The sequence below is a fragment of the Sapajus apella genome, unplaced genomic scaffold (genome assembly GCF_009761245.1).
Source record: "Sapajus apella isolate SASKATOON/1434 unplaced genomic scaffold, GSC_monkey_1.0 scaffold36, whole genome shotgun sequence".
In the NCBI taxonomy this organism is placed as follows: domain Eukaryota; kingdom Metazoa; phylum Chordata; class Mammalia; order Primates; family Cebidae; genus Sapajus; species Sapajus apella.
This window is the reverse complement of record NW_022436976.1, coordinates 2069902-2096360: the sequence shown is the minus strand read 5'-3', so window position 1 is coordinate 2096360 and position 26459 is coordinate 2069902. Positions and strand designations below refer to the sequence as shown.

The 26459-nt window shown below is 39.0% G+C and overlaps 1 protein-coding gene across 8 annotated transcripts in view; it reads right to left on the bottom strand.

Annotated features, from left to right (window-relative positions):
- Positions 1–13173: 13173 nt before the first annotated feature.
- The window catches only part of SSX2IP (SSX family member 2 interacting protein), a 71135-nt gene continuing 57849 nt past the window's right edge, over positions 13174–26459 (bottom strand). For 5 of the 8 annotated variants that reach the window (XM_032296408.1, XM_032296412.1, XM_032296407.1 and 2 more), the window contains exons 10-14: positions 25684–25820; positions 25165–25338; positions 21726–21840; positions 20496–20661; positions 13174–16818 (exon numbers count right to left, since the gene is read on the bottom strand). In XM_032296408.1, coding sequence (XP_032152299.1) covers positions 16644–16818; positions 20496–20661; positions 21726–21840; positions 25165–25338; positions 25684–25820 — 767 coding nt within the window. In that variant the 3' untranslated portion in view covers positions 13174–16643. The remainder of the gene's footprint in view (positions 16819–20495; positions 20662–21725; positions 21841–25164; positions 25339–25683; positions 25821–26459) is intronic. The other 3 variants (XM_032296411.1, XM_032296406.1, XM_032296414.1) reach the window with 3 other exon arrangements.

Below are 26459 nucleotides of genomic sequence, written 5' to 3'. Positions count from 1 at the left end.
AAGGCTCTAAAACTTGGAGTGAGCAGAAAGGACTGATTTTTTAAATATACACACACGTTATTTGGATTTTTCACAATTACATATTATTACGTATTATTACCTTTCTTTCTTTTCTCTCTCTCGGTCTCTTTCCTTTCTCTCTTTCATTCATTCATTGCAAAACCAATGCAATCACTCTTGGGGGCAATGAGGTCTCGTCAGGATCAGGTGCTCCCCTGGGCACGTGCTGGGTGACCAAGCTGCCTCCGGGAGAGGGTGGAGCTCCAGCGGGGAGGCTCTGGGTGCAGGAGGCTGGCGGAGAGGGGTGGAGGGCTGCCCCGCGGGCTGCCCTGGGCTACTGGGATCCCACCTCGCTCCGAGAGGCGGGCCCGCGGCGCCCTCTGCAGGGAAGGGGGTGGCGCACGCGCGCTGGGCGCGCCGGCGTTTGTGATTGGGTGCCCTTCTGGTTACTGTAACATCTGCATCCCCGCTTCACAGCGTGCAAGGTACCTTCCCCTCGGCACTTGCTCTCCCGCGGCCCTGGGTGGGCTTCTATCCTCCACTGGAGAGGACGCTGAGAGTCGCCGTTCCTGGCAAAGGAAGAAACCGCAACGGCGCCTGGCTCCGTAGCGCCCTCTGCCGGGGCAGAGATGCGGGGCACGCGGGCGGCTGAGTGGGCGGGCAGGGAGGGCCACAGATCAGCGGATCCCCGAGGGAGGGGCTGCCAGCCTGGGTCCGCCGCCGGTGGCTTCCTGAGACTGGGTTATGCCTGTTTACCACTTCCCTGCCTCTCCGTCCATATTTCCCTCCACTTGCGTGTGTTTCTAAAGCAAAACCAATTATTTTTTTTCTATTCTTCGAAGTAATGCTTATTCATTATAAAAATTTTGGGGGTGAGGGGAAGCACAGAAAGCATAAAAAAAGAAAATAAAAATACCTTTAATCTCATCATTCAGAGATTAAACACTTTTACAGTATTTTTTCCTAGTGTCTTTTTCTATACACAATTATATACCATGATAAGCATATATTTAAACCAACTGGGCAATGCTGTTGGAGGAGTCAGGCCCGTTGTTGAACTGGCTCCGATGATGAGAAAACAGAATGGCCAAATGGCAGGGAGTAGGGGCTTTTCGCCTTAAAAACGGGGCCTTACTGTTTCTTGATTTGATAAACTGTTCTGGTTCCAAGGAAGCTTATCTTTTCCTCCTCAGCTGGGGTCGCCTAAGCTGAAGATACCCCTTGGCTGGGTGGTCAGTGGGTCCCAGGAGGAAAGAAAACTTGGTCTCAAAGTTCACTTTAATAACTAGAAGGCGGCCAGGCACGGTGGCTCACACCTGTAATCCCAGCACTGCGGGAGGCCAAGGCCTGACCAACATGGGGGAAACCCCTTCTCTACTAAAAATACAAAAAATTAGCTGCACTTGGTGACAGGCACCTGTGATCTCAGCTACTTGGGAGGCTAAGGCAGGAGAGTGGTCTGAACCTGGGAGGCGGAGGTGGCAGTCAGCCAAGATGGCGCCATTGCACTCCAGCCTGGGCGAAAGGGCAAAATTCAGTCTCAAAACAAAACAAAACAAACAAACAAACAAACAAAACCAAAAAAACTAGAAGTCTCAGAGAGAGTAATTCATCGTGTGATGGAACTTCAGCCCCCATCCCTACCCCTGGACCCATGCTTCTTCCTGCTGTGTTTCACTGACCGTGCGCCTCCCTCCTAGGCTGTGAGTTCTTGACTGCAATATCAGTCTTCTGGGCCTTTTCACCATTGTCCTTCACCTGGCGGAGTGCTGAAGTATCTTTGGTCACTGTCTTTGTCTTTTTTTTCCTTTACACAAACACTCTTTCATATAATCATGTTTCTGGTTTACCAATGTCACCCCAGATAAGCACACAAGCTAAATGAAAACAGTGTGTTTGCTTTGCACATGCAATGTCAAAACAACACTCCCCAACTTTTTCCCAGCTAGATTGGGACCCCTAAGCAACACTCTTCTTTATGGAAATTTTGAACCTGCCCCTCTGTGCTGAATGTGGTTAGAGTTTGGATTACAGCCACTGATTTGGGAGTGGAGATCTACTTCACTGTTTACATGTAGCATCCTGGGCTCTGCTTGCTCGCTCTCTCTCTCTCTTTCCTCCCTCTATCTGGTCATCTGCAGCCTGGTGGAGGCTGAGGCAGAGAGAAGAGTCTGTAGGAGCAGACCCAACTGTGGTGATGATGATGATGTGGGGTGTGGATGTGTAAAGTCAAATCCTCCAACCTTTCTATCCCCATGAAATGAAGTCTCTAGTGAGATCGACATTGCTCAGCAATGCTTAGTCGAGTATATTTTCAAGAGTGGAAGCATGGGGAAGGGCTACATTCCCCTTATGCTTTGTGAAAATAAAGGCTTCAGAAAGTATTGGGTTGGAGCAAACATAATTGCAGTTTTGGCCATTAGAATTAATGGCCAAACCCGCAATTAATTTTGCACCAACCTAATACAAGCCAGTACCTGGATGACCCTGGTAAGACTGGGGGACCCTGCCTGGACTGGCCAGTTTGCCCTTTTGACAGAGTCAGTGAGTAGGGTAGAAAGTCTTCATATTCAGTTAAAGGCCCAAGTTCTTCTTAGGCTACTTATTAGCTATGTGCTTCTGAGTAAATTACCGAACGTCACCTAAGCTTAGTTTGCTCATCTCAAAAGGGAATAAAAATATTACCTGAAGGTTATGCTTCCTGATTGCTGTGGGATTCAAATGAGCTGGAAGGAGGGAAGTTGTCCTGAAGCTGCATTTGTGAATTTTCTAAACATGACAGCATTACACCTCCTTACATTTGATTCTCCCAAGCCTCCAAGCTAGCAGTCTAGGTACCTTGATGGAGGAGACATGACAATGCCTGAGTCCACGTAGTGGCAGTGACTCACACTTGCTCAGATTCAGAGCTGGAATCGTTCTTGTTGCAGTTGAAAAACTAGGCTTAGAGAGTTTGAACAACTTGCCCAAAGGAACACAGCTTGGCCATGAAAGGGCCAGGACCAGGGTGTAGCACATAATACTTTTAACCAGCCTGTCCTTCCACCACCTCCAATAGCAGATGGGAAAGGAGTGTTCCTTGGGATTGTCCCAGGGCCTGGCTGTTCCCATGCAAGGGACACAGAGAAACGGGTAGACGATGTCAGACTCTTAAGTGTTCAGTAGTGGGAGAATGAGCCTATTATTCTCTATGCACTTAGAATCTTTTTCTCTTTAATAATGTTCTTCACAGGCCATAACAAAGCTGAATATGCATTTAGAAGCCTTTTGAAAATTTTATAGAGTGAAATTTCAAAATAGACAACTTAATAGCCTGCTTTTATGTTAAATGAGTCACTTAAGTTACAAGTTCTCTCTACATTTCTGAGAACTGGTGGGATGATTCTCTCTCTCAGGGACTGCTTGCAGAGAGAGATACTCTGGCCTGAACCTCTGTAACTATTGATAACCAGTTTGATGCTCAACACTTTCTGGTGCAGCTTTCTTTACCTTTCAGAGACTAAGCCCTTAGCTGAGTGGGGACACAGAAGCAGTTTTTAAGACTTGGGTACTTATACTCAACCCCATAGAAGATGGTCGTCTAATTCTGACCTGGCTGAGCAATCAGTATAAATTTTTCCATTAAGTCACATAGTTTACATCTTGCCTTATTTTTATTTGTGCATTTGTTGGCTATTTATAAAGTATACACTAAAACATAGGAGAATTGCATCCCTCCTGTTAGCGTTAATTTGGCCGCGTTATACTGAAGGGCAAGGGCAGACTTACCCCTTTCAGGATCAAACTGGACGGTAAGGACATCTATCCTCTGGTCCCTCATACCTAAGTTTCTCTTGGGATGCACATGGGTAAAGAAAGATAGGTCCTCCAAGCTTGAAAACAAGAAGCAGAAGCATTTAGAGATGACTTCTGAAGACAGGATAAGGTGAAAATGCAATGTCCTGTGAGCAAAAATAGTCCCTTGAAATGAAGGATCTTTTGGAATCCTGTTGGAAATTTTTATTTTTGTCTATTTAATTCAGTAGCTCACCTAAAGTCAGAACTTTCACATTAGGATTTATTCTTCTCTTTTCCCCAGATGCAGAGGATGATAAACAGCTTTTGCACTCCCTGTGCTAAGTGTTCATTGTGTTCAGGGGTGAGTCTTGCAGGCTGTGGCTTCTGTGACTATGAGCATAGCTCAAGGACCAGTCTGGATACCCAGCCACCGGGAGTAGAGCTCAAGTCACCATGCATACCTACCTGATGACCTCTAACAAAAACTCAATTTCATCCACATGGACTTAAGTGGCTCAGAGACCCTTAAATTCAACAAATCCAGGACAATTCATTATCCCTGTGTCTGGGGTCCCTAAGATCACCCTCAAGTTTGACGAACTCATGTGAACTAGAAGGACTCACAGGACTCACAAAAGCTGTTACGCTTGTGGTCATGATTTATTACAGCAAAAGGATATAGATTAAAATCAGCAAAGGGGCAGGGACCTGAGCAAAGTCTCAGAGAAAGCAAGCACAAACTTCCAGGTATCCTCTCTGAGTGGAGTCGCAACAATATGTGACAATACAGGTGAAGTGTTGCCACAGAAGTTCACCTAAGACTTGTTGCTCAAGGTTTTTATTGGGGGTCATCAGGTAGGTATGGAGTGCCTACCTACGTGACTGGCCTCAGCTACTCAGACTCCAGCCCACAGGAGAAAAAGGCATTCACTGTAAATTACATTGTTAGGATAAATGTATCTAGTCACACCTGTACAGCATGGCCCAAGACTCAGGCATGCAAAAGCACGCTTAGCAAGCAGAATGTGCAAAGCTTAGGGGCCATTTTCCAGTCCTGAAGACAGACTTCTGCTAGGGGGTAACACACAAGCAACCCAGGTCTGCTGACTAAACTATTTCCTGCCCAATCCCCTATAACGGTTCTTTCGTAAGCCCTATCATCCACCACTGTCTGAGCCAGAAATCAACCTAGATTGTTTTACGTAACCCTGACAGCCAGTCAGAGTCTACCTGTAAGTCCATGCCTTCCTCTCAATCACTTCTTGCTTGGGTTACTGCGATCTGGTCTCATCTCCATTTTGCTTTCTTTTCAGCAATTCTCCACATGGAAATTAGAATTGTGATAAATGCTATGACAGAAGGATATTTAACTAAGGCATTTGTAATAAACGCCTTAATAGAGGAATACTCACAATGCTATGACAAGGAGAGAGAGAACAACACTCTTGTGTCACAGTTCTGCTTGACCAAGCACATCACTAAGCCTTCAGGATAAACACAAAACTTCTTGAATCTAACACCCTTTTAACCTGGCTCCTCTCTACCCCTCCCACTGGTCTCCCACACCCTTCACTTTGTAGAGCAAATTTGTACAGAGCAATTTGTAGTTTTCCTGAAGGTCATGTGGTTTCACACCTCTGACCTTGTATGTTTTGTTTCCTCTACCTGTACTGTTCACTCTTCAATACTTAGCTCAAGCATTCTCTCTGAGCTCCTATTCCACAGGCTAAGATGCTGCTCCCACTCTTCCCTGCCTCAGAGCCCTCCAAAACCTTTATTGGAGCACTTACTCAGCTGCCTTAAGTGGCCCATTGGTTTACTGCTCCCAGTAGTTTGTTAGTTTCTATAACTAACATGGAAGGTGACAATGACCAAGTCACCTTCCATGTTAGAGTCCCAGCACCTAGCATAGCAATCCTAATAAGTACTCAATAAACATTTGCTGAATGAATAAAAGAAGAAAGTTCAATTCTCAGCACAGAGTTGTGACTGTCTCCCCACAGAATCAGAAAAAGCATAAGATGTAAGAGCCATTTAAGCTGATATTAAAGGAAAATAAAATTTCATCAATTTTTGATTTGACCATAACCAAAACTTTATTGAAAAACACCAAAATAGGAGATCACTGCTGTATACCTTACAAAATCAAATACACTTACTTACCTTGGTAGATTAATCAGAATTACTGAATCTATGATAAGGATTTCTGTGACATAACACAAATTCAGGAAGTTGCGTGAATCATTGGTGTTGCTTTCTTCTAAATGAACACTCTTCTGTGAGCTTGGTGTTCCGTCCTGTAGGCTGGCACAACACTGTTGAATAACCTACACAAAGATCCACTGTTTGAGTGTAACTGCCAAATGGGTTCATTTTGCCAATTGCCTAGACAGAACCGATTTATCAAGACAGAGGAATTACAACAGAGAAAGTTTAATTCACAGAGAGCTGGCTGAACAGGAGACCAAAGTCTTATTGTTACTCAAATCAGCATCCCTGAAAATTTGGAGGCTAGGGTTTTTCAAGTGTGGTTTGGTGTGCAAGGGAATGGGTGCTGCTGATTGGTTGGGGCTGCAATCATCGGGGTGTGCAGAGTTTGCTTCTGGGTGGGGCCGCAGGACTGGTTGGCAGGCCCAGGTGGAGCCATGGTAGTCAGAAATACAAAACCCTGAAAAGACATCTCAAAAGACCAATCTTAGATTTTACAATAGTGATGTTATCTGCAGGAGTAATTGGGGAAGTTGCAAATCTTGTGACCTCCAACATAATGGTTGGCAATTGTTTAGGTCTACACCTTAGTAGAGTTCACACTCCTCTCATCCACCAAAGCTGGTGGTCTTTCATTTGCCTTACAAAGGTGGTTTAGTTTTTGGAAGGGCTGTTATCCCAAGCCCAGGAATGACTCAGGCAGTCTGGAGGTTCAAAGCAAGATGGGACTTGGTTAGATCAGATAGATCCCTTTCACTGTCATTGTCTTTTCACTGTTATAATTTTTGCAAAGGTGGTTTCATGGGCAAGGCTGAAAAATGTGGTAATCTTGTGGCAACTAGGACATGTTATATCCATAAAGTAAGAATTTGAACTTTTCACTAGCCATTTCTTTTCCTTTTCCAAGGATGTGACATAACACAAATTCAGGAAGTTGTGCGAATCATTAGTGTTGCTTTCTTCTAAATGTACACTCTTCTATGAGCTTGGTGTTCCATCCTGTAGGCTGGTACAACACTGTTGAATAACCTACACAAAGATGTTGAATAATCGGCCATCAAGAATGGATGCAGTAAATCTCTAGCACAAGGCATGTTGATCCTTTCTCAAGCCCAGCCCTTCGAGACCTCTCAGGCAACACCCCTAGTGAGCAGCATGCAATCAGGCACTTTCAAGTTCATCAGATTCAGCAGAAAATGTGCTATAAAATGATTCCTGGTATTCAAATGCCTTCTTCACCAAGTATTAGCTGTGTGACACTGGGTAAGCTTACCTTTCTTTGCATCAGTTTCCTCATCTCTAAAGTGAGTATAATAGCTTCTGCATAGTTTTTGGGAAAAGTCAAAGAAATGGCTTATTAAGGCTTAGTATGTGCCTGACACAGCAACGGCTTGATGTATTTTTGATGGTTTTTTTTAATTTTTAAAGTTTCTGTCCCTCAAATAATAGTTTGTTACAGATGTGTAGAGTGAGGAAAGCTGGCATGGAATTTTGAGAGGCTATCAGCAGTCAGCATATAAGTGGAGAGACAAAAGATGCTTTTTCAGCAGTTCTGCTTTAATACAACACATATATCCCTAAAAACCATGCTTTGCAGAATTGTAGTAAAAATCACAGGACCTGTGAAAAAAAGGGAGTTGGGTGCACAGCATTAAAAAATTTCATCAGTGACTCATTTAAAAGTAGAATCCTAATAAAAAATGGTAGCAGAGTTTTATACATGTTAAGAAATGCATAAACAATATAAACATATTTTATCTTGAAAAAGACTGGAAGTAAGTTTGTGGAAGTAGGGTTTGGAAGGGTTGCAGCTTGTATGTTGTGAAGTGGTAGAAGAGTTGTCTGAAATCCCAGGAGAACATTGTAACATCAGACAGGGATGAGTATTGTTTAGAACATACACAGTAAACTGCGATAGCTGGTAGTGTTAGTGGTAGTGAATATCCAAATTACTGAAGGGTCTGCAGCAACTTCAATTCTTGCCTCCTCAGAAGAAATAATTCAACTGAGGGGCTTAAGACAGAAAAAGAGACCGAGGCAAGTTTCAGAGCAGGAGTGGAAATTTATTAAAAAGGTTTAGAGCAGCAAAGAAAGAAAGTACACTTGGAAGAGATGCAAGAAGGCAACTTGAAGGACAAATGCAGCATTTGGCTTTTTGACTTGGGGTTGAATATGCTGTCATATTTCCCGGGTCCTGTGTCCCTTTTCCCATATTTCTTCCCTTAGGGTGGGCTGCTCACAGGCAGTGCCCTCCTTGTGCTTAGGAGGTGAGCATGCACAGTGTGTTTAGGAAGTTGCATGCACACCCATCTGAGGTTTTCTTCGAGTCATACTCCACCATTTTGTCTCTAAATGCGTATGTTCAAGTTCACTCACCCAATTCCCGAGATTTTAATGGAAGTTGATTACCAATTTCAAGTGTTTTTAATGTGTTTGGGAAATTGCCTCTCCCTGGTGCCTGCATGTTAGTGTGACAACTGTGGACCATCAGGAAATTGCCTCTCCTTGGCTTGGTTGCAAATTATCATTTTTAGAGAGGCAGTGTGAAAGCTGCTGTACTATCCATCTGATGGTCACCTGACATTCCTGGTGGGTGGCGAGGGATCCCTCTTCTGCCCCATTTACGCCTACTTGTCTACAGTAGACATCTGAGATTGTGTTAGTTTGGATCAGCTGGGCACAGTTTGCTGCATTCACCTAGTGTTTCTCACTCACAGAATCACACATAAACAAAAACAAATTTTGCATTATGCTCAAATTGTTCCCTGATATGTCAACTGCATGGAGACAAACTTGTGCTTTTTTGCATGGTGTTTGAGTGTTATAGGAGAGCTGACTATATTAGGATAGACCACAACTTGATCCCATCTTTTAGAAACTATACCTGAGGCATAAATTAAAGGAAGTAGTTTTGTGGGGATTAGGGTTTGTGAAATCAAAAATATCTGAGACAGTTCTTGATTTAGAAAGTTTATTTTGGCAAAGTTAAGGACAGGCCCATGACATAGCCTCAGGAGGTCCTGATGACATGTGCCCAAAGTGGTCTGGTGTGGCTTGCTTTGACACTTGTTAGGAAGACATAATACATCAATCAATACCTGCAAGATGTACATTGGTTTAATCAAAAGGTGAGACAACTTGAAGCAGAGGCTTCTGGGTTATAGGTAGATTTAAAAATCTTGATTGGCAATTGGTTGAATGAGTTATTATCTAAAGAGCTGGAATCAATACAAAGGAATGTATGGGTTATGATGGTTAGAGGCTATGGAAACTAAAGTTTTATCATACAGCCTCCAGGTAACAGCCTTCAGGGAGCATAGATTGTAGAGGAAGAGGGTATAATCAGGAATGTCTGACCCCTCCTTCCCATCATGAACTAGTTTTTCAGGTTAACTTTGGAATGCCCTTGGCTGAGAGAAAGGGCCCAATAGTTGGGGCAGGGAGCTTAGGATTTTATTTTTGGTTTAAGGTTCAACAACCAAAACTCAAGTCAGAGTTCTGCTTACTTGGACAGGGCCTTCCACTCACTATGCACAGGGTGACCACTCGTCCCGGTTTACACTGTGGGACAGACCTAATCATTAATAGCTCCTCCTTTCACTATCAAAAGCTTCTCATTTGGGTAACAATTTATAGTCACTTGAGCTATAATTAGTGAACCCATTATAAAGTGCTTGGGGGTCTGGAAACAGAGGGCTACCAACTCCAGAGAAACAGACTGTTGAGTCAGCAGGAATGTGCACCTCCAGATTTTGGGAAACCACACCACAAGCAACTGTGTCTCCAATGTACACCCTTTCTGGCCCTCACTGCCAAGGCCAACTCTGCCTCTGAGATTTACCATAGTCTTTTTGTTCCTTAGCAAAGAATTTCAGTTAAAAGCATTTATGAGGCCAGGTGCAATGGCTCATGCCTGTAATCCCAGCACTTTGGGAGGCTGATGCAGGCGGAACACTTGAGGTCAAGATTTTGAGACCAGCCTGGCCAACATGGAGAAACCCTGTCTCTACTAAAAATACAAAAATTAGCTGGGCATGGTGGTGCATGCATGAAATCCCAGCTACTTGGGAGGCTGAGGCAGAATTGCTTGAACTCAGGAGGCAGAGGTTGCAGTGAGCTGAGATCACGCCACCGCACTCCAGCCTGGGTGACAGAGTGAGACTGTCTCAACAACAACAACAAAAAGCATTTATGAGTTGTTTTCTCAGATCTTTGCCCTTGACAAAAATGAAGACAAGTGCTTCAGAAATAAAAGGGCAATGTGATTTTTTAAATTCCAGTTAAAATGTTTCATGATTTAAGATCAAAATGGCTTCTTTAGAACATATGTGCCAAGGCTTTGTGTGGCCAGTTGTTGGATTTCTAGTTTTCTTTTGTGCATTAACACAGACTGAAAAACTATTTGTTTGGAAAAGTTTAATTTCACTGAGATCTAATTTATAGAGATTTTCCATATTATTTAATACCTCTTTGCTTAAGAGGAAAAAACTACAAAACCAAATCAACTAGTTATCCAGGTAAAAGAGATTTTCAAGATAAAAGAGACTAAAAGTGGTTAGGAATTAAATTGATATTCCACAAAAGCTTTATACTCTTGGATGACTATTTGAAAACTGCATTTCATTGAGACTCTTCACTAATTAAAAATGTGAAATACAAGTTTAGTTTGAAATAACAGTTCTGGGCTGAGAATTACAGAAGAAAAAAAATCTCAAGGTAGGGTAAATAAATTACAGCACATTATAGGCAAGTAAGAACTATACTTACAGGTTAACAAAACCAGCCACAGTAGTCATAGCTAAGCACTAGCAGAGTCTAAACCCAGGGAACTCAGCTATCTGACCTTATGCCTGGCTGGGATGAACAACTGACCACCTTGGTTTAGACACCATATATAATAGAATTGGATCCAAAAAGCCAGAATAGAGGGTAGGTTCTAGTTGTTAGTTTTAGGATTCTAGGGAATGTGCAAACGTTTACTTTTTTCTTTTTTCCTTTTTTTAGATGGAGTCTCACTTTGTCACCCAGGCTGAAGTGTAGTTGCACCATCTTGGCTCACAGCAACCTCTGTCTCCTGGGTTGGAGCAATTCTCCTGCCCCAGCCTCCTGAGTAGCTGGGGTTACAGGTGTGTGCCACCACACCTGGCTATTTTTTATAATTTTAGTAGAGACAAGGTTTTGCCATGTTGGCCAGGCTGGTCTTGAACTCCTGACCTCAAGTGATCCACCCCCTTGGCCTCCCACAGTGCTGAGATTACAGGGGTGAGTCACTGTGGGTTGGGGTATGGTTTGCTTTAATGTAACACTGTAAACAGGAATGAGACTGTCATAACAGACCAGAAACAAGAAAATCTATCCAAATGCAGATGCAACAGGGAAACTGGAAAACATCCAGCTGCCCTACATCAGCTGTTTTCCTTCTAAAATTGAGTAAAAATATTCACGTTTCAATACTGTATTTTTCATGATAAAATGTCTCCAAAAGTTTACTGAACCTTCTGGACAAAATTAAGTATTTCTGGTCACTGTGACTGCAGCCACAGTGGGACACAGTACACACACTGCCAAGAGTGAACAAAAAGGCAGGGTAAAAAAATACAAGCTGGTCAGAGGAGGTGGCTCACGTCTGTAATCCCAACACCTTGGGAGGCCAAGGTGGGAGGATCATTTGAGCTTGGGAGTTTGAGATCAGCCTGTCCAACATGGTGAGACGCCATCTCTACAAAAAATAACAAAAAAAAACCAGCCAGGCGTGGTGGCGCACACCTGTAGTCCCAGCTACTTGGAAGCCCGAGGCAGGAGGAGTGCTTGAGCCTGAGAGATCAAGGCAGTAGTGAGGCAAGATCACACCACTGCACTCCAGCCTGGGTGACACTGTCACACACACATACAAATTGCAGGTGCTCTAGACATAACTTCGGATTATTCAATGGCCTTTGGAGTATCATAAACTACTAAATTAGCTATTTCAATGAAATTCTTAATACCTTAGTTGCAAAAAGGTAGTGGTGGAACCCTGAATAGATTGGCCATGGTAACCAATCACAAAAAAAATGAGGTCAAGTCTTACACATGGACCAAATGATCACCACTTTTGATGTAGATTAAAGGTGTCAGCTAATGGGTGAAGAATTTCACTTAAAAAGCTCTACAGGCAGGCACTGCAGCAGTGTGGGAAAAGGTGGAAACTCAGCAAACCTCAGATATGGGTTAAGGTCTTATCACTTAATAGCAGTTATGTGACCTTGGGTTCATCATTTAACACCTGAATCTGTTATCAACTCTCTAAAAATAAGAAGGTTAAGATTCTCTCACAGTTGAAAAATAAGTGTTCAGTGCACTGTAAAATACTTTAATAACTAAATGGGTAAAACTACCATTTGAACATTCAGAAACTTGTATTATGAAAAGACTAGAAAGTGTAAGAGAAGATTTAAAATACATTTCTTGCAAAAATTATGAATTTTTGCTTTAATAATCAGCAATAAACCCCTTGCAGAGTAATATGCATGGATGAAATATCTAGCATCAACTACATTCAGTAGCAGAGTATAAGTGCTCACCAAATAGCTACATGTTCCATACCTTCCGGTCTTGTTTGCAGTCAGGCTGTAGGTGGAAGGCATAACTCTTTGAGGTCTGGTTCTTAAAAATACTCTACACCATCTGCTAGTCTGCTCTCTCTCTCTCTGATTTGGCAGTGTTGGAGACCATGCGTTCCAGATGGCACAGCTAAAAATGGAGGACTGCCCAGTCCACAATGGACATTTCATGAGCATAAATTTTTGTATTAAGCCACACTGACTTAATGTTTGTTAACTGTGGCATAACCTACTTTATCATGATACTCTATATGCAAGGATTTGAGATAGGGTTGGAAACACACATGCATAAAGAATCATAACAAGGTTCCCACCCTCTTGAGAAAGAGTTAAGGATTCTAACCCCAAATTTATAGCCCATTCATTTCAGTAAAGAAATATGTTTCATCAGCATATTTCTCATCAACAAATATTCTGTGCTGTTAAGCATTATACTAGGTACATTTATTTCTGAAGCTTAACGTATGAATATTGAGATGGGTCTTTATCAAGGAGCTTCATATGTCACTGACATTACAGTGCTTCCTGAGCCCTCAGCAACCCATTATTTGTAAATGTTCAAAAAACCTCAACCATTCGATTTTACATAAATTAAATAATTTAATCAATATCCACCCACTCTAATTTACATCCAGCTAGAAAAACACTATATTTAGAAAAAGGACTAGAGTGACCGATTTCATTATCCTTATCTGCATGGCCTTATCTCAAATTTTTGAGAATGCTTTTTCTACTACATGACAATACATGTTCTCGCGGAGAGAAAATCCTCCGATTGTTTGCAAGTCAACATTTTGATTGTAGAAAACAAAATCTAGCAAAACAATCATCTATTACATAGCAATTCATATAGGAAATAATGCTAAGATTTATAAATGGAATCCTAACCACGTTACTGTTAGGAAAGGGATGTGACCCTGGAGCAGACCCACCAGTCCATGTTTTATGAACAGACTGAATGTGTCAGTAGCATCTACCATTGTTTATTACAATGTAGCTGGTGTTCCACTCAGTTCAGATTCTCAATAGCAGGCAGCGTGCTTATCTGTCTTCATATCTCCAAGGATGGGAAAGTAGTAGTAAGCCTTTACATACAGAAGGTACTTCATAAATGCCTGTCAAAAAACTGAAAAAGGACAAACATAGGGAAAAGTATATTTACTAGACTTCCACAATCCAAACTTACTTTAAATCCAATCTAGAAATAAGAACACAACTTATATTAGGCAATATACTTGCAGATTTGTACAACAGCATTACCATAGCAGGGTCTTGCTAACTCACAGTGTGTTCCAGGCATACGTGCTGCAAAAATCTCTCTCCTGGGGTCCTAGGGGCTTTCAAATGTTCCACCAGGGGCAGGCAAGATGAGATTCATAGTGCTCAATGCATCATGCACATGAAATATGTTTTCCCACAACACCATATTATCACAAACCTATGAACTATTCTGGTTAGCTAAGGTAGGAAATATAAAACTCTTTCAAAATAACAGTATTTCAATTATGCCACAAGGTAAACAATTTGCTGTGAACTGTCCTGCGTATCTAATCATTTAATACATTGCTTCTATAAGAAAATGCTATTTAAGTTAAATTTCAGTCATAATTTTTTTCTCATTATAGACTGCAGATGCAAACATTTAATAGTAAACAAAATGTTTATCTCAATTTTTGACATTTTTATGCTTTGAAAATTCAGAATGGATATATGCCATGTAAAAACAAAAGAAGTACAAAATATTTCAGATTTACATACTGATAAACAAGAAAACACTTATCAGAACTCACAAATGAAGTGCACTCTAGTACCATCATCTATCATGACTAAATGTGAGATTAGCACAGCTATATTATTTGTACATTGCCAACAAACACCTAGAAGGAGATGGGAAGCAAAATCCTAGGAGTTTTATGTGTGGAGTCCAGGGTTCTCAAATACAGACATCATTCCAACATTTTGAGATTAAGGTGACTGGGGGTCATTTTGGAGTTGGAATGTTCAACAAAAGTGATGTTAAGTAAAATGTACAACTTCTGGATCTATGCAGACATTGAAGGTGTAATGAGTTTGGCTTTCATTCTGCTGTTTCTTTCACATTTTATATTTTAAAGTAAGTCTTAAGGAACTTTTCTTTCCAGTTTGAGAATTCAACCCACTTTAAAATGGAAACACAAAACAAAAAACAGATGACCTCCATTGTCATGAAATATGAGATTTACTTTAAAAATCAGATTGCTTATTTCTTACAAAGTACAGCATGGAAAACCCTGGGGGGAAATTCTTGACAAATGTATTCATTAACTGTATTTAAAATTTCTGCCTGCCTTTCTTTGACCATGTTACTGCCAAATAGCAAAAAAATAAACATATCCCAGCTAGATTTCTTCCTTTAGAATATGGTAGTGTCTTTGATATTTTGTACCATGTACAGTATTTTAAATAGCAAAGAAGTGACCATGCATCAAGCTAAGGGTAGTGAGTGACTAATGCTCAAGAGCCAGCTCTGTGAGACTATAAACATGGTTACTGTATTATGAGTATATCCACTAATGTCTCATAAGATCCTCTTAATGATATCCTATCAGCCCTGAAAAAATGGCTGCTGCTAGGCAACTCCAAAGAGTTACATAGTTAAGTATAGTGAATGGATAACACAAATAGTTTTTTTTTTAATAATATGAATTTAAAATAGCCACAAACAGGGTGACTGCATGTAAGTGGCTGAACTACCAGTAAAGGGGAAGGTAAATGGGCCTAAACTACAATACCTAGCAAGGACTGGATCTGTGCAGGCTTCTATGTACAGAGACAAGCAGGGTTAGGCACTTAAAGCTTTTTGATGAAAATCCTGGGAAAGAGCTGGGCCTATATTTATATTATACCATCAAAACAACAATATACTTTTCATGAAGAAACATGCAATCAGAAACATTACAGAGACTGAAGAGAGCCTAGGAGTTTTCTGAAAATGAAATGACACGTTTTTCCAGAGTATCATAATATCTCAATTATAAAATTTGATGGTTTTACATTATCATATTTCTTTAGTGGTAAATACCTCATTAAAAAATTATTTAAAAAATTATTGACAACAAATACAAAGCCCTAGTTAGTACAGATATTACTATACTGGCACCCATCTCGTAAGGAAAATATCACCATCTAGATATCTTAAATATCTTCTATCATCCAATACCTTAAACCAATTTCTTAAATTGTTCTATTCAAAGGTACTTTTGTTGTCTTGCCTCATTCCTCTATCAATAGACCTTTTAAAAATTATAGTATCCTACATATATAAAATAAAAATCTAATGTCATAAAAATCTCAAAAATGTAATGTTAGTAGTGTTGATTATCTAAAGACTTCATGGAATAGCTTTAAACATTTATTGCCCAGATGTATTAAAAAGAATTCTTAAATGTAATGATATCAATGGTCCTAATACATCTGTAAACAGAATACCACTAAAAATTTTTTACTGGCATGAAATACTATACTTATGGTTGTGTGAAACTTTAAAATCTTAAAGTCTCTTAACATAATCATGTATATCTAAGTACAAAACATACATAAATTTCACTTTATTTAAAACATATGAAAGAGGTAATTTCAAATCACACTAAACATAATAAATATAGAACTCGCTTTGTTAAAAATCTACAGTATACATTCAAGTAAAGGCTAAACTTCCAATGCCAATTATATTTGAGACAAAATTAAACATTTACAATAATCAGTTTCCTAAAAGTGCTATTTTTAATACCTATAAGAGGAAACTCATTCTAGTGCTTTTGTTTCCATCCAAATATCTATACATTCCTCTATTCACAGAACCAGATGCTTCTGTTACTAAAAATACATATCCAAAGCTTTTATATCCTTTTAAATAGATTTAACATTTCAACTCTTTGGGGGAAGACAGGGAAGTCCAAACAAACGACTTAGACCATCTTAAGTTATTAGAGATAATTGACTTTATGACACACCCTGTTTCAACTTAGATGTGAAATTTGATGAATATGTTAATGAAAAAAATACCAGTCCACATGTCTAAGGTAAGTCATCTTTTTCTACATGAGAATTTGTGTAGGTCAAGGAGCATCCACTATAGCAACCTTCCTGTGATCCAGGTCTTGATGCCACACTCCATTTCTGATTTGTACATTCTCCTCCAACCTGATTTGGTTTAATATCTTCAGGAGTTATATTCAGTACATTGACTGAACTGTCGGAAAAAGAAAGGCAGATCTTAGTGACTCTCCTCTCCTGCTTTTATACTGTATACATGCCTGATGTCTAAGGTCTCATTGCTTCCATGTCTTGTGCTTATTTACATAAATTTGGAGGACACATGATCAAAAACATTAAAGTGTTTCAAATGGTGTAATTTATCACTTTTATCCTATCTATCCATCTATTTATTTATCCCTTTAGTCTACTTTGATGCATGTTGTCCAACTGAAGCTTAAGGTAGAGAAGCTTAAGGTAGAGCTTAAGGGTTTTGAAAGCTAATATTCCAAATGTCTCCATTTTTTTGCCACTATTATTTATCTCGTTATGTTTTCTTTCTTTACATGTCCACTTGTTAAAGCATCCTTTCATCTATCCACCAAGACAGATACTTAATGTGTGCCTTCAGAAGTGGCTAAAAGCCTCCAGCCTCTGTAGTGAGATGGTTTTGGTTCAATCAGCCTCAAAACAATAAATCTGCTAAAATGGTAACTTTAAAATCTACGCAATTGAACCAATGAATGATATGTTTTTCATCAATTGAATATGTTATGTAATTTTCTTAAAAACTTTTCTAAATGTACACTTCTTGTGACTTTTGTTTACTAATTCAACCTCATAACGTGACAATATTTAAAAAATATTAAGTTCCTTTTAATTCTAAAAATCTAAACCAAAAACCTAGTTTAAAATTTTACTAAAAAAAAAAAAAAAAAGAAAAGAAAAAAAGGCTGGGAGCAGTGACTCACAACTGTAATCCTAGCACTTTGGGAGGCTGAGGCTGAGGCAGCCAAACAGGAATTCAGGAGTAGCCTGAACAGCATGGTGAAACCCTCTCTCTACCAAAAATTAGCTGGGATTAATGGTGCATGCCTAGTTTGATCATTTGTACAGGGATTCTGATGACTTACAGTAATTTACTCATCAGAATCCCTGTACAAATGATTAAACTAAGTTTTGTAAGTAACTTATGCACGAGTCTCCTTGCCCGGAATTTAAGGCACAGCTTTTATGTAAAATTCCATTCTACAGTGAAGGAGCAATGAGGATGTTGTAGAAATTAGCTACAAATATTCCTAATTATTTTTTGTAATATTATTATTAATATAAACCAAGATCTGAAATGCTTCAGGAGCAAGAGAACCAATTTTATGAAGTAATTTAAAATGTAAAGAACCATGTCAGGAATCACAGCTTCCCTATTAGTTATAAAACTCCTTTCTGTTTGTTTTATTCTTGGAGGCTAGTTAACAATGAATAGCTTGAATTCCTTTAAAAGCTCCAAAATTGTTGCTATACCATTGATGTTGAGTGGAGCATTCAGAAACAGAAAAGTATGTTTATATTTGTTTACATATATTTTTATTTTTTATCTTTTGAGACACAGTCTCCAGCCAGGCTGGAGTGCAATGGTGCAATCTTGGCTCACTGCAACCTCTCCCTCCTGGGTTCAAACGATTCTCCTGCCTCAGCCTCCTGAGTAGCTGGGATTATAGGTGCCAGCCACCACACCCAGCTAATTTTTTTGTATTTTTAGTATAGACGGGGTTTCATCATGTTGGCCAGGCTAGTCTTGAACTCCTGACCTCGTGATCCACTGGCCTTGGCCTCCCAAAGTACTGGGATTACAGGTGTGAGCCACCGTGCATGGCCTATATTTTTATTTTTATAGTCTGTCACTAAATGTTTACAATGTAACTAGGTACCATTTTTAACTGCTTCTAATATATTAACACTTCACTTGCAACACCCTATGATTTAGGTACTAAATGCTGAACTTTATTAAACACAAAACAATGCCTTCAAGAAATTTTTATGCCAAATATTTCATAACTAAAAACAATTATGTAAAAAGCTAAATATTTAAAATATATAAAAACAATTGAGACAACTACATTATACTATCTCTTAGATATAAAATACATTCTTTGTAAATGGCAGAGTTTGCATCTGTATCTATATAGATAAGTCTGATTGGTCAAATTTGCAAGTCTGAGTAACATTCTATGTAAGAAAATACTAGGAGCTTACACATTATCTTTTGACTGTAAAATAAACTTTCACCTCCCATATCCAACTCATCTATTGGCTCTTACTTCAAAATATATCCCAAATCCAAGCATTTCTATCTTCACATTATGACCCTAGTCCAAATTACCATCATCTTTTGTTTCCACTCCAATAGTGCCTCCTAACTGGATTTCCTGGTTTATATTATAGACTCCCTACAATCTGCTTTCGACATTATAACAGTACTCTTTATAAAACTTGTTTTCACTCTCTTGCTTAAAACTAATGTTTCTTCTGTTCCCCTTAGAACAATATTTGACCTACAAATGCACACTAAAATATTCTGTAAGTGAAATCCCAGATGTGTTTGGGGTGGGGAGAGCAAGCTGATTGGGATTACATATGAACAATACTGATCGTAAGTTAACAACTGCTGAACCTGAGTGACAGGTACACATGGGTTCATGATCTTATTCTCTCTGTATCTGTGCATATTTGAACTTTTACATCTCTCCATCCTCATCTCACACCTCTAGGTCTTGTTCACTATGCTCACCATCACAAATGTATGAAGTGTGTCCCACCTCAGGGTACCTACACTTGGCTAGAGTGCTCTTACCTAGCTCTTTTTCATTCCCTCCAACAGTTACTTGGGGTCCTAATCCCCTCACCTCTTAAAAGTCAACATAACTTATAGGGTGTTCTCCTCCTCCTTTTAAAAGTTTCATTTCTTGTTTTAAACTCCATCTATTTCATACTTCTTGGCCCAAGGGCCAGCTGGCTTATTTGACACTTAGTTCCACTGCAGTCTCTAGCACAGGCCAACTTTATTTCAGCTCTGACTGGCGCTTTCCAAGGCCCTTGTCTCCTATTTTTAATTAAGAGCAAAGAGATTATCACCACGCTTTCCAACTTATCTCTCTAATGTTTTCTATTCTCTATCTTACTAGGAATGTTCTACCTGCTTCCTCTGCTCCATTTAAAACTAAACTTGGAACTGGCTCTGAAGTAGAGTATTGGTGTAATCTCAGAAAATGATTTAATAACTTGAGATAGAGGAAAATACCAAAATGTTTTAATTAAGAGCAATATATGGGTTTCCTATGGTGGAGAGCCACGTTTTTTTACACTGTCATCCTTGGGCACAGATCTTTATCACTCAAGATGAATAGGTTTTTTCAGTTCTTTGCCCTTCAACAATAAAATGGGCATGCCAGAAAGAAAATTTAAGATATGTACTCTACAAAAGCTGTCAAAACAACATCCTTCTATTTAACACAATTAAAGCACTTAAAATATTAACTCCTATAATTAAGACTATATTCTAAGTTGTATCTTAAATGTGAAATAAAAAGACATACATATATAAAATTTACCTCTAAGAAGACAAGGAACAGATCTACCTGTTCACTATTGTATTTCCAGCATCCAGCAGTGTCTATATATAGACAGATTTACCTGTTCACTATTGTATTCCCAGCATCCAGCAGTGTCTATATATACTGGACACTCAATAAATATTTGCAGAATGAATAAATCATCTATTAATTCCTCTCCAAAGTCTCTCCTATTGCTAATACTACACACACGCCACCTTTTCCTTAGCAGAGCAACTTCAGCAATTTTTAGAAATATATGAAAAGATCACCTATAGACAAATACCTATGTTCAGATACGCAGGAACGTGTCTGGCAAAAGTCTGAAGTGGAAGGTGAAGCAGGAAGAGATTTAGTAAGTTTAGACATGCAAACTGGAGACCCATTAGACGTACTGTGAGGCTTCTTTTGCGGTTGCCTCGAGTGCACTGTAAGATTGTCCTGATCAGAACCTGTTTTAAAACAAGGAAGGAAAAACGCAGTACATATGGTGAGGCATTAAATATAGTGAGGGTAAATAATCACCAGGATGATTCATCTGCAGTTCTGAGTCAGGTAATAGATGGAACAAATTAATCTGAATATCATTAATCTTGCTATCTTTGTTGTATAGTCCACACATATTTAAAAGGATCTAGTTTTAAAAGTATTTCTAGGCTAGAAGGGGTGGCTCACACCTGTAATCCCAGCACTATGGGAAGCTGAGGTGGGATGACGGCTTAAGCCCAGGAGTTCGACACCAGCCTGGGCAGCATAACGAGACCTCATCTCTACAAAAAATTTTTAAAAATTATCTGGGCATGTTGGTGTGTGCCTGCAGTCTCAGCTACCCGGGAGGCTGAGGCAAGGAGGACAGCCTGAGCGCAGGACATTGAGGAGGCAGTAAGCCGAGATGCACTCCAGCCTGGGTGACAGAGTGAGACTCTGTCTTGAAAAAAAAAATTTTCCAGAGGTAAATTTTCAAATACTTCATATTATTACAAACTCACAGCAAAAGTTACTTTGGGTATGCACAGTCCCCCTCTCATTCCCACTTTGACGACAGTAAATAAAATATTAAAGTCGATTTTTGGGTTAGGTATGGTGGCTCACACCTTTAATCCCAGCATTTTGGGAGGCTGAGATGGGCAGATCAACTGAGGTCAGGAGTTCAAGTCCAGCCTGGCCAATATGGCGAAACCCCGTCTCTACTAAAAATACAAAAATTAGCTGGGTGTGGTGACACATGTCTGTTAATCCCAGCTACTCAGGAGGCTGTGGCAGGAGAATCGCTTGAACCTAGGAGGCAGAGGTTGCAGTGAGTGAAGATCACACCACTGCATTCCAGCCTGGGCATCAGAGCAAGACTCAGTCTCCCAAAACAAAACAAAAAAAGTTGATTTTTAGTTATAATTAGAGAGCTGTTATTGGTGATTCCAAAGTTTTGTATTAATAATATGTAGTATTTTGTATTAGTAATATGTAAATGATTTTATTTATATGCATGTTCAAATTAAAAAGTTTATAAAGTACTCACTTCCTGAGAAGGCACTGAAAAGTTTCACATTTTCTGAGTTCTGGTGGTCAAAGGTAGTCATATTTAAAAACTGCTGCTTTAACCAACTGGCTCTTTCTTCTTCAAATGCCTTTCTCTACCATAACAAATCAAAGAAATTATGATCAATATTTCAACATCCATACAGCTGCCATTTCACATAATTGCTCTAGCTATCTGTGTTTGCTCTCTGGCTATCTGTACATGCTTCTTATGTCAAATGGGTTAACCTAAAAAATTTTGGCTCTCGTCTGTAATCCTAGTACTTTGAGAGGCTGAGGTTGGTGAAGCACTTGAGCTGAGGAGTTCAAGACCAGCCTGGGCAACATGGCAAAGCCCTGTCTCTACACAAAATACAAACATTAGCTGGGTATGGTGGCACAGGACTATAGTCCCAGCTACTTAGGAGGCTGAGGAGGGAGGATGGCTAGATCCTGGGAAGTCAAGGCTGTAGTGAGCCGAGACAGTACCACTGCACTCCAGCCTGGATGACACAGCAAGACCCTGTCTCAAAAAGAAACCTAAAACGATAGAAATTCATCTGTTTCATCTAATAAACCATCACTATTTTTATATCAAACTTTAAGTTCAAATGAACAATGCAAAAAATTAAACAGAATATTAGCATAACTTCTGAACACAGAAAACATTATGAAGTTACAAACAACAGAAAAGCAGTCTATATTGTAAATTAGTCACTTGAGAAAAGGACCTATGGCTTCAACAAGTGTTTCTCTCATCCTCTAGCCATCTATCAGTACTGGTAGCCACCACCATTAAATCACAAGAGGGCATATGCAAATTATGTCAAGCCTCCCCCTTCTGAATAGCTGATGAATCCTAAACTAAATTCCCTATCACCCCTCAGGTCCTGCGTGCCTCCCCTACCATCCCTCACTATGCCCACTGTCCCCAGTGACCACACGGAGAAAGACTCTCACGCAGGGAAAGGCACCTGGCAACTGGGAGTGATATGCAAAGTAGCAAGATTATCTCTTGGAGTAATGTGGGGAATATGGGCTCAAAAATGGGCAGGAGACGATGCAGGTGCAAATGTTGTTTCCTGAAGATAGCTACTGATAAAACAGATGTTCACACTGTGAACTGAGGAAATCCACATCAGCTACTTAAAACAAGCAACACTCAGTCTTTCATTCATAAGCATTAATATAGAATCACACATCACCAGACATTTGAAGTAAACTAATAGTATAATATAAAAAAAAAGGTCAATTAGCTGGGCATGGTGGTGCGTGCCTGTAATCCCAGCTACTCAGGAGGCTGAGGCAGGAGAATTGCCTGAACCCAGGAGGCGGAGGTTGCGGTGAGCCGAGATCGCGCCATTGTACTCCAGCCTGGGTAACATGAGTGAAACTCCGTCTCAAAAAAAAAAAAAGGTCAAGATAAATAGAAAACTATGGATAACTGATAACTTAAGATATGAAAGAAATCTTTTTTAAAAATGTAACACATATTATCAGACAGTATTAATCAACATCTGTAAAACAGCATCATGTTATATAAAGAAAAGCAAAAATTAAGGGCATTAGAAAAATTTAAATTCTAAAACAAAAACTCAGTGGCTAAAGTGAATAATAAAACTGACCCTGAAAGGCCAGTTTGGTGATCCCTAAGATAAAGGTAAGAGAATATCCCATAATTGACAACAAAAGTCGACCTGTAGATATATATATTCAGAAGGCCAAACGTGTGTCTAACCAAGAGTTCCAGAACACAGAGAAGTCAAAGAAGGAAAAAATAAAGAAAAAAATTTCCCTAAATTAAAGAAATGCAGAATCTTTAGGCTGAAAGGAACTTTGTAGATATACTCTGGTAAAATTTCCAAACTTTAAGAATAGAAAATACTAAAGCTTCTACAGAGGAGATAAAAAACAAAACACAATTTTCTACAAAGTAACACAGTTATATTATAATCAGCCTTCTCATCAGTAAAACTAAACACTAGAAGAAATGAAGTAATTCAAAATTTTGAGGGGAAAAGTTGGAATCTAAATTCTATACCCAGTCAAACCAATCAAGTCTGAATATATTTTTGAATATTCCGGAATTCAGAATGCTTATCACTCATGCACTACTTATGAAAAAAATTACTCAAGAAGGTAATACAGCAAATTGAATAGAAAGCCAAGAAAGATGATAACATGAAAAATAAGAAACATGACAGCTGAATCTGATTCAGGAAATCACAAAGGAAGCTACAGAGACAGTCAAAGAATTCACTAGATAGTGATGTATCTCTCTGGGTGGCAAAGACATAATAATAAAGAATATTTTTTATGTGTCCAAACATATTCTGTTATAGAACAATTTTCTGTTATCAATTTTCTTTCCCAGTTTTCCAACTTTTAAGTTTCAAGTTTAGACAAAGTACTTATATCTGCATTGTATTAGAGGACAAACTGTAAGTGTAATAACAATGAAAAAGAGTATCACACAAAAAAATTGCAAAGTAGAGGAGCAAGAGAGGTAAAACAAGAGTAACTACAAGAATGCCCTCATATTTCACTGCGGGGATGAACTGATAATAACTGAAGTGGAACAAACATGAAATGGAAGCTTTACATTATTTCCTTAAAGCCAAAAAAAAAAAAGGCAGCCAGAAGAACAAAAGGAACAATATCATGAAGAAATGAGATGCGAATGAGGAAGGCTGTAGGTTGGAGGTACAACAAGGACATAGCAGGGAATCAATAAACTGATAAAGAAGAAAACCCGAAATACATTAAAAGTTAAAATAGTACTTCCTAGAAGAATTACCAACAAATACTTTTAACAGTGGTATTACCTCTAAGGAATGAAACTGGGATGAGAAAGGAGGATACTTTCTCACTTCATAGCTTTTTGTATGAGTTGAGTTTTGTTGACTTCTTTTTTTTAACCATGTTCAGACATTGCTGCTACAATTTTTGAAGGGAGAATATGTAGAAGACACATTGCTAAGTAAAAAAAGCAAGCTGTAGTGTATATATAACAATGACGGATTGGGGATAGGAGAACTTTTTTTTTTTTACTATACTTCCTTTCTAAACAGCAAATATAGCCTTGGTTGCACTGTTTTCTGACACCGTACCTACTGACAGTGGATGAATGACAGATACTCAAAAGAGATCTCTTGTATGAAACCAAGCTCTTAGCAGGAGAAAGCCAATCTGAAAGGAGTAATAAATGCTTATACTGTTTTTTTGTTTTTTTTTTTAAATTCAATTCTCAAATCTGGTAAGGGGAAATGATACCATTCTATATGCTCAGCCTCCCTTTCATTTCAAATTATTTATGAGATCACCAATAAATATTTTAGAAAAGAAGTAAATAGCAAGAAACAAAAGCAGACCTTAGAAGCATTCTACTGAGACCCACCCACCCCCAGTATTTTCCAAAGCACTACAATAGTTTAAAATACCTCCAATCCCAGGCGAATAGCGGCTTCTGTAAAGCTTCGTCTTTCTCTCTCAAAATTCTTTTTCTGCTCTTTAAAAAGGGACCATTCTTCTTTGAGGCGTTCCTTTTCTTCCAACAAATAACAGTCTCGTAATAGTGAAGTGGTATCATCATCACATGCAGTAGCCAGCTGCTGCTATTAAAATTTAAAACACAGTGAGTTCCCAAGGGACACTGCGACATTCCAACAAGTTGAAATAAAAGCAAGGAAAGGCAGGTCAAACTTTAGGGCAGGAAAAGAAATTATTAAGAATCAAAAAGTCAAATAAGAATTCTCATTTCCCAAAAGCTACTACCCAACCAGCAACGTATGGACTACTTAAGGAATGGTACACAACGTATCTGTTAGCAGGGAACAAACACAGACTAGAAAACTGTCAAATACCAAGGTCTTATGAAATAAAGGAATACAAATCTAGTAAGTTTCCACACAATTCTGGTTTTTCATGGAGAACAGTTTTAAAAGTTAATTCATATTCACCTGTAAAAGCTGTTGCTGAGTTTTAATCATTTCTTTACACTGCTGAATTTCTAACTCGAGTTTTTCAGTTTCTTGTTCATGGTCTTGTCGTGAGATTACATCTTCATCATTAAAACCTTCCAGGTGTACCTTTGAAACTAACACAAAATCAGTAAGTTGACATAGGTTTTATAGCCACCATTTAGTTTATGGTGTTTTGCACATGTCTTTAAAACAAAGGCTCTCCGAAATTTTATCTTTCTAGAATCTTACAGGTTTTCTAAAAGGTAGTTATGTTCTTTGGTCTTTTAAAATTTCATAAGCTATAATAAAATTTATATTATTTTATTATAAAAAATTTTAAGTAGCAAAGCAACTACAGGAATTCATAACAATTATACACTTGTACAATTTTAAGACTAAATGATATGCTTACAAACAGAGCTCAATTGCCAACATTTAATTTGTAATCCATATTTATTCAAGATTACATCCCAATTAAAAACAGACAAAATGGCCATATTCAGAGAAGAGAAAAATAAAATCATTAACTATGTTTTTGTTGACACCACTTCAACGATCAATGAAGTGCCACAAATCTTGCTCTCAAATATTAAATATAACAAATACAAAGTCCAAACATACTTGCTATTTACTAATAGACAGCACTGACTCAAAGGAACAAAATCTCGCATACATTCATTTTGGTGCTGTGATAATTTTGCTGATTGCTCTTTACTACTTAACACAATGGCACTGAGTTCATACTTTGACATTTAAATATTCTTTAAACAGGC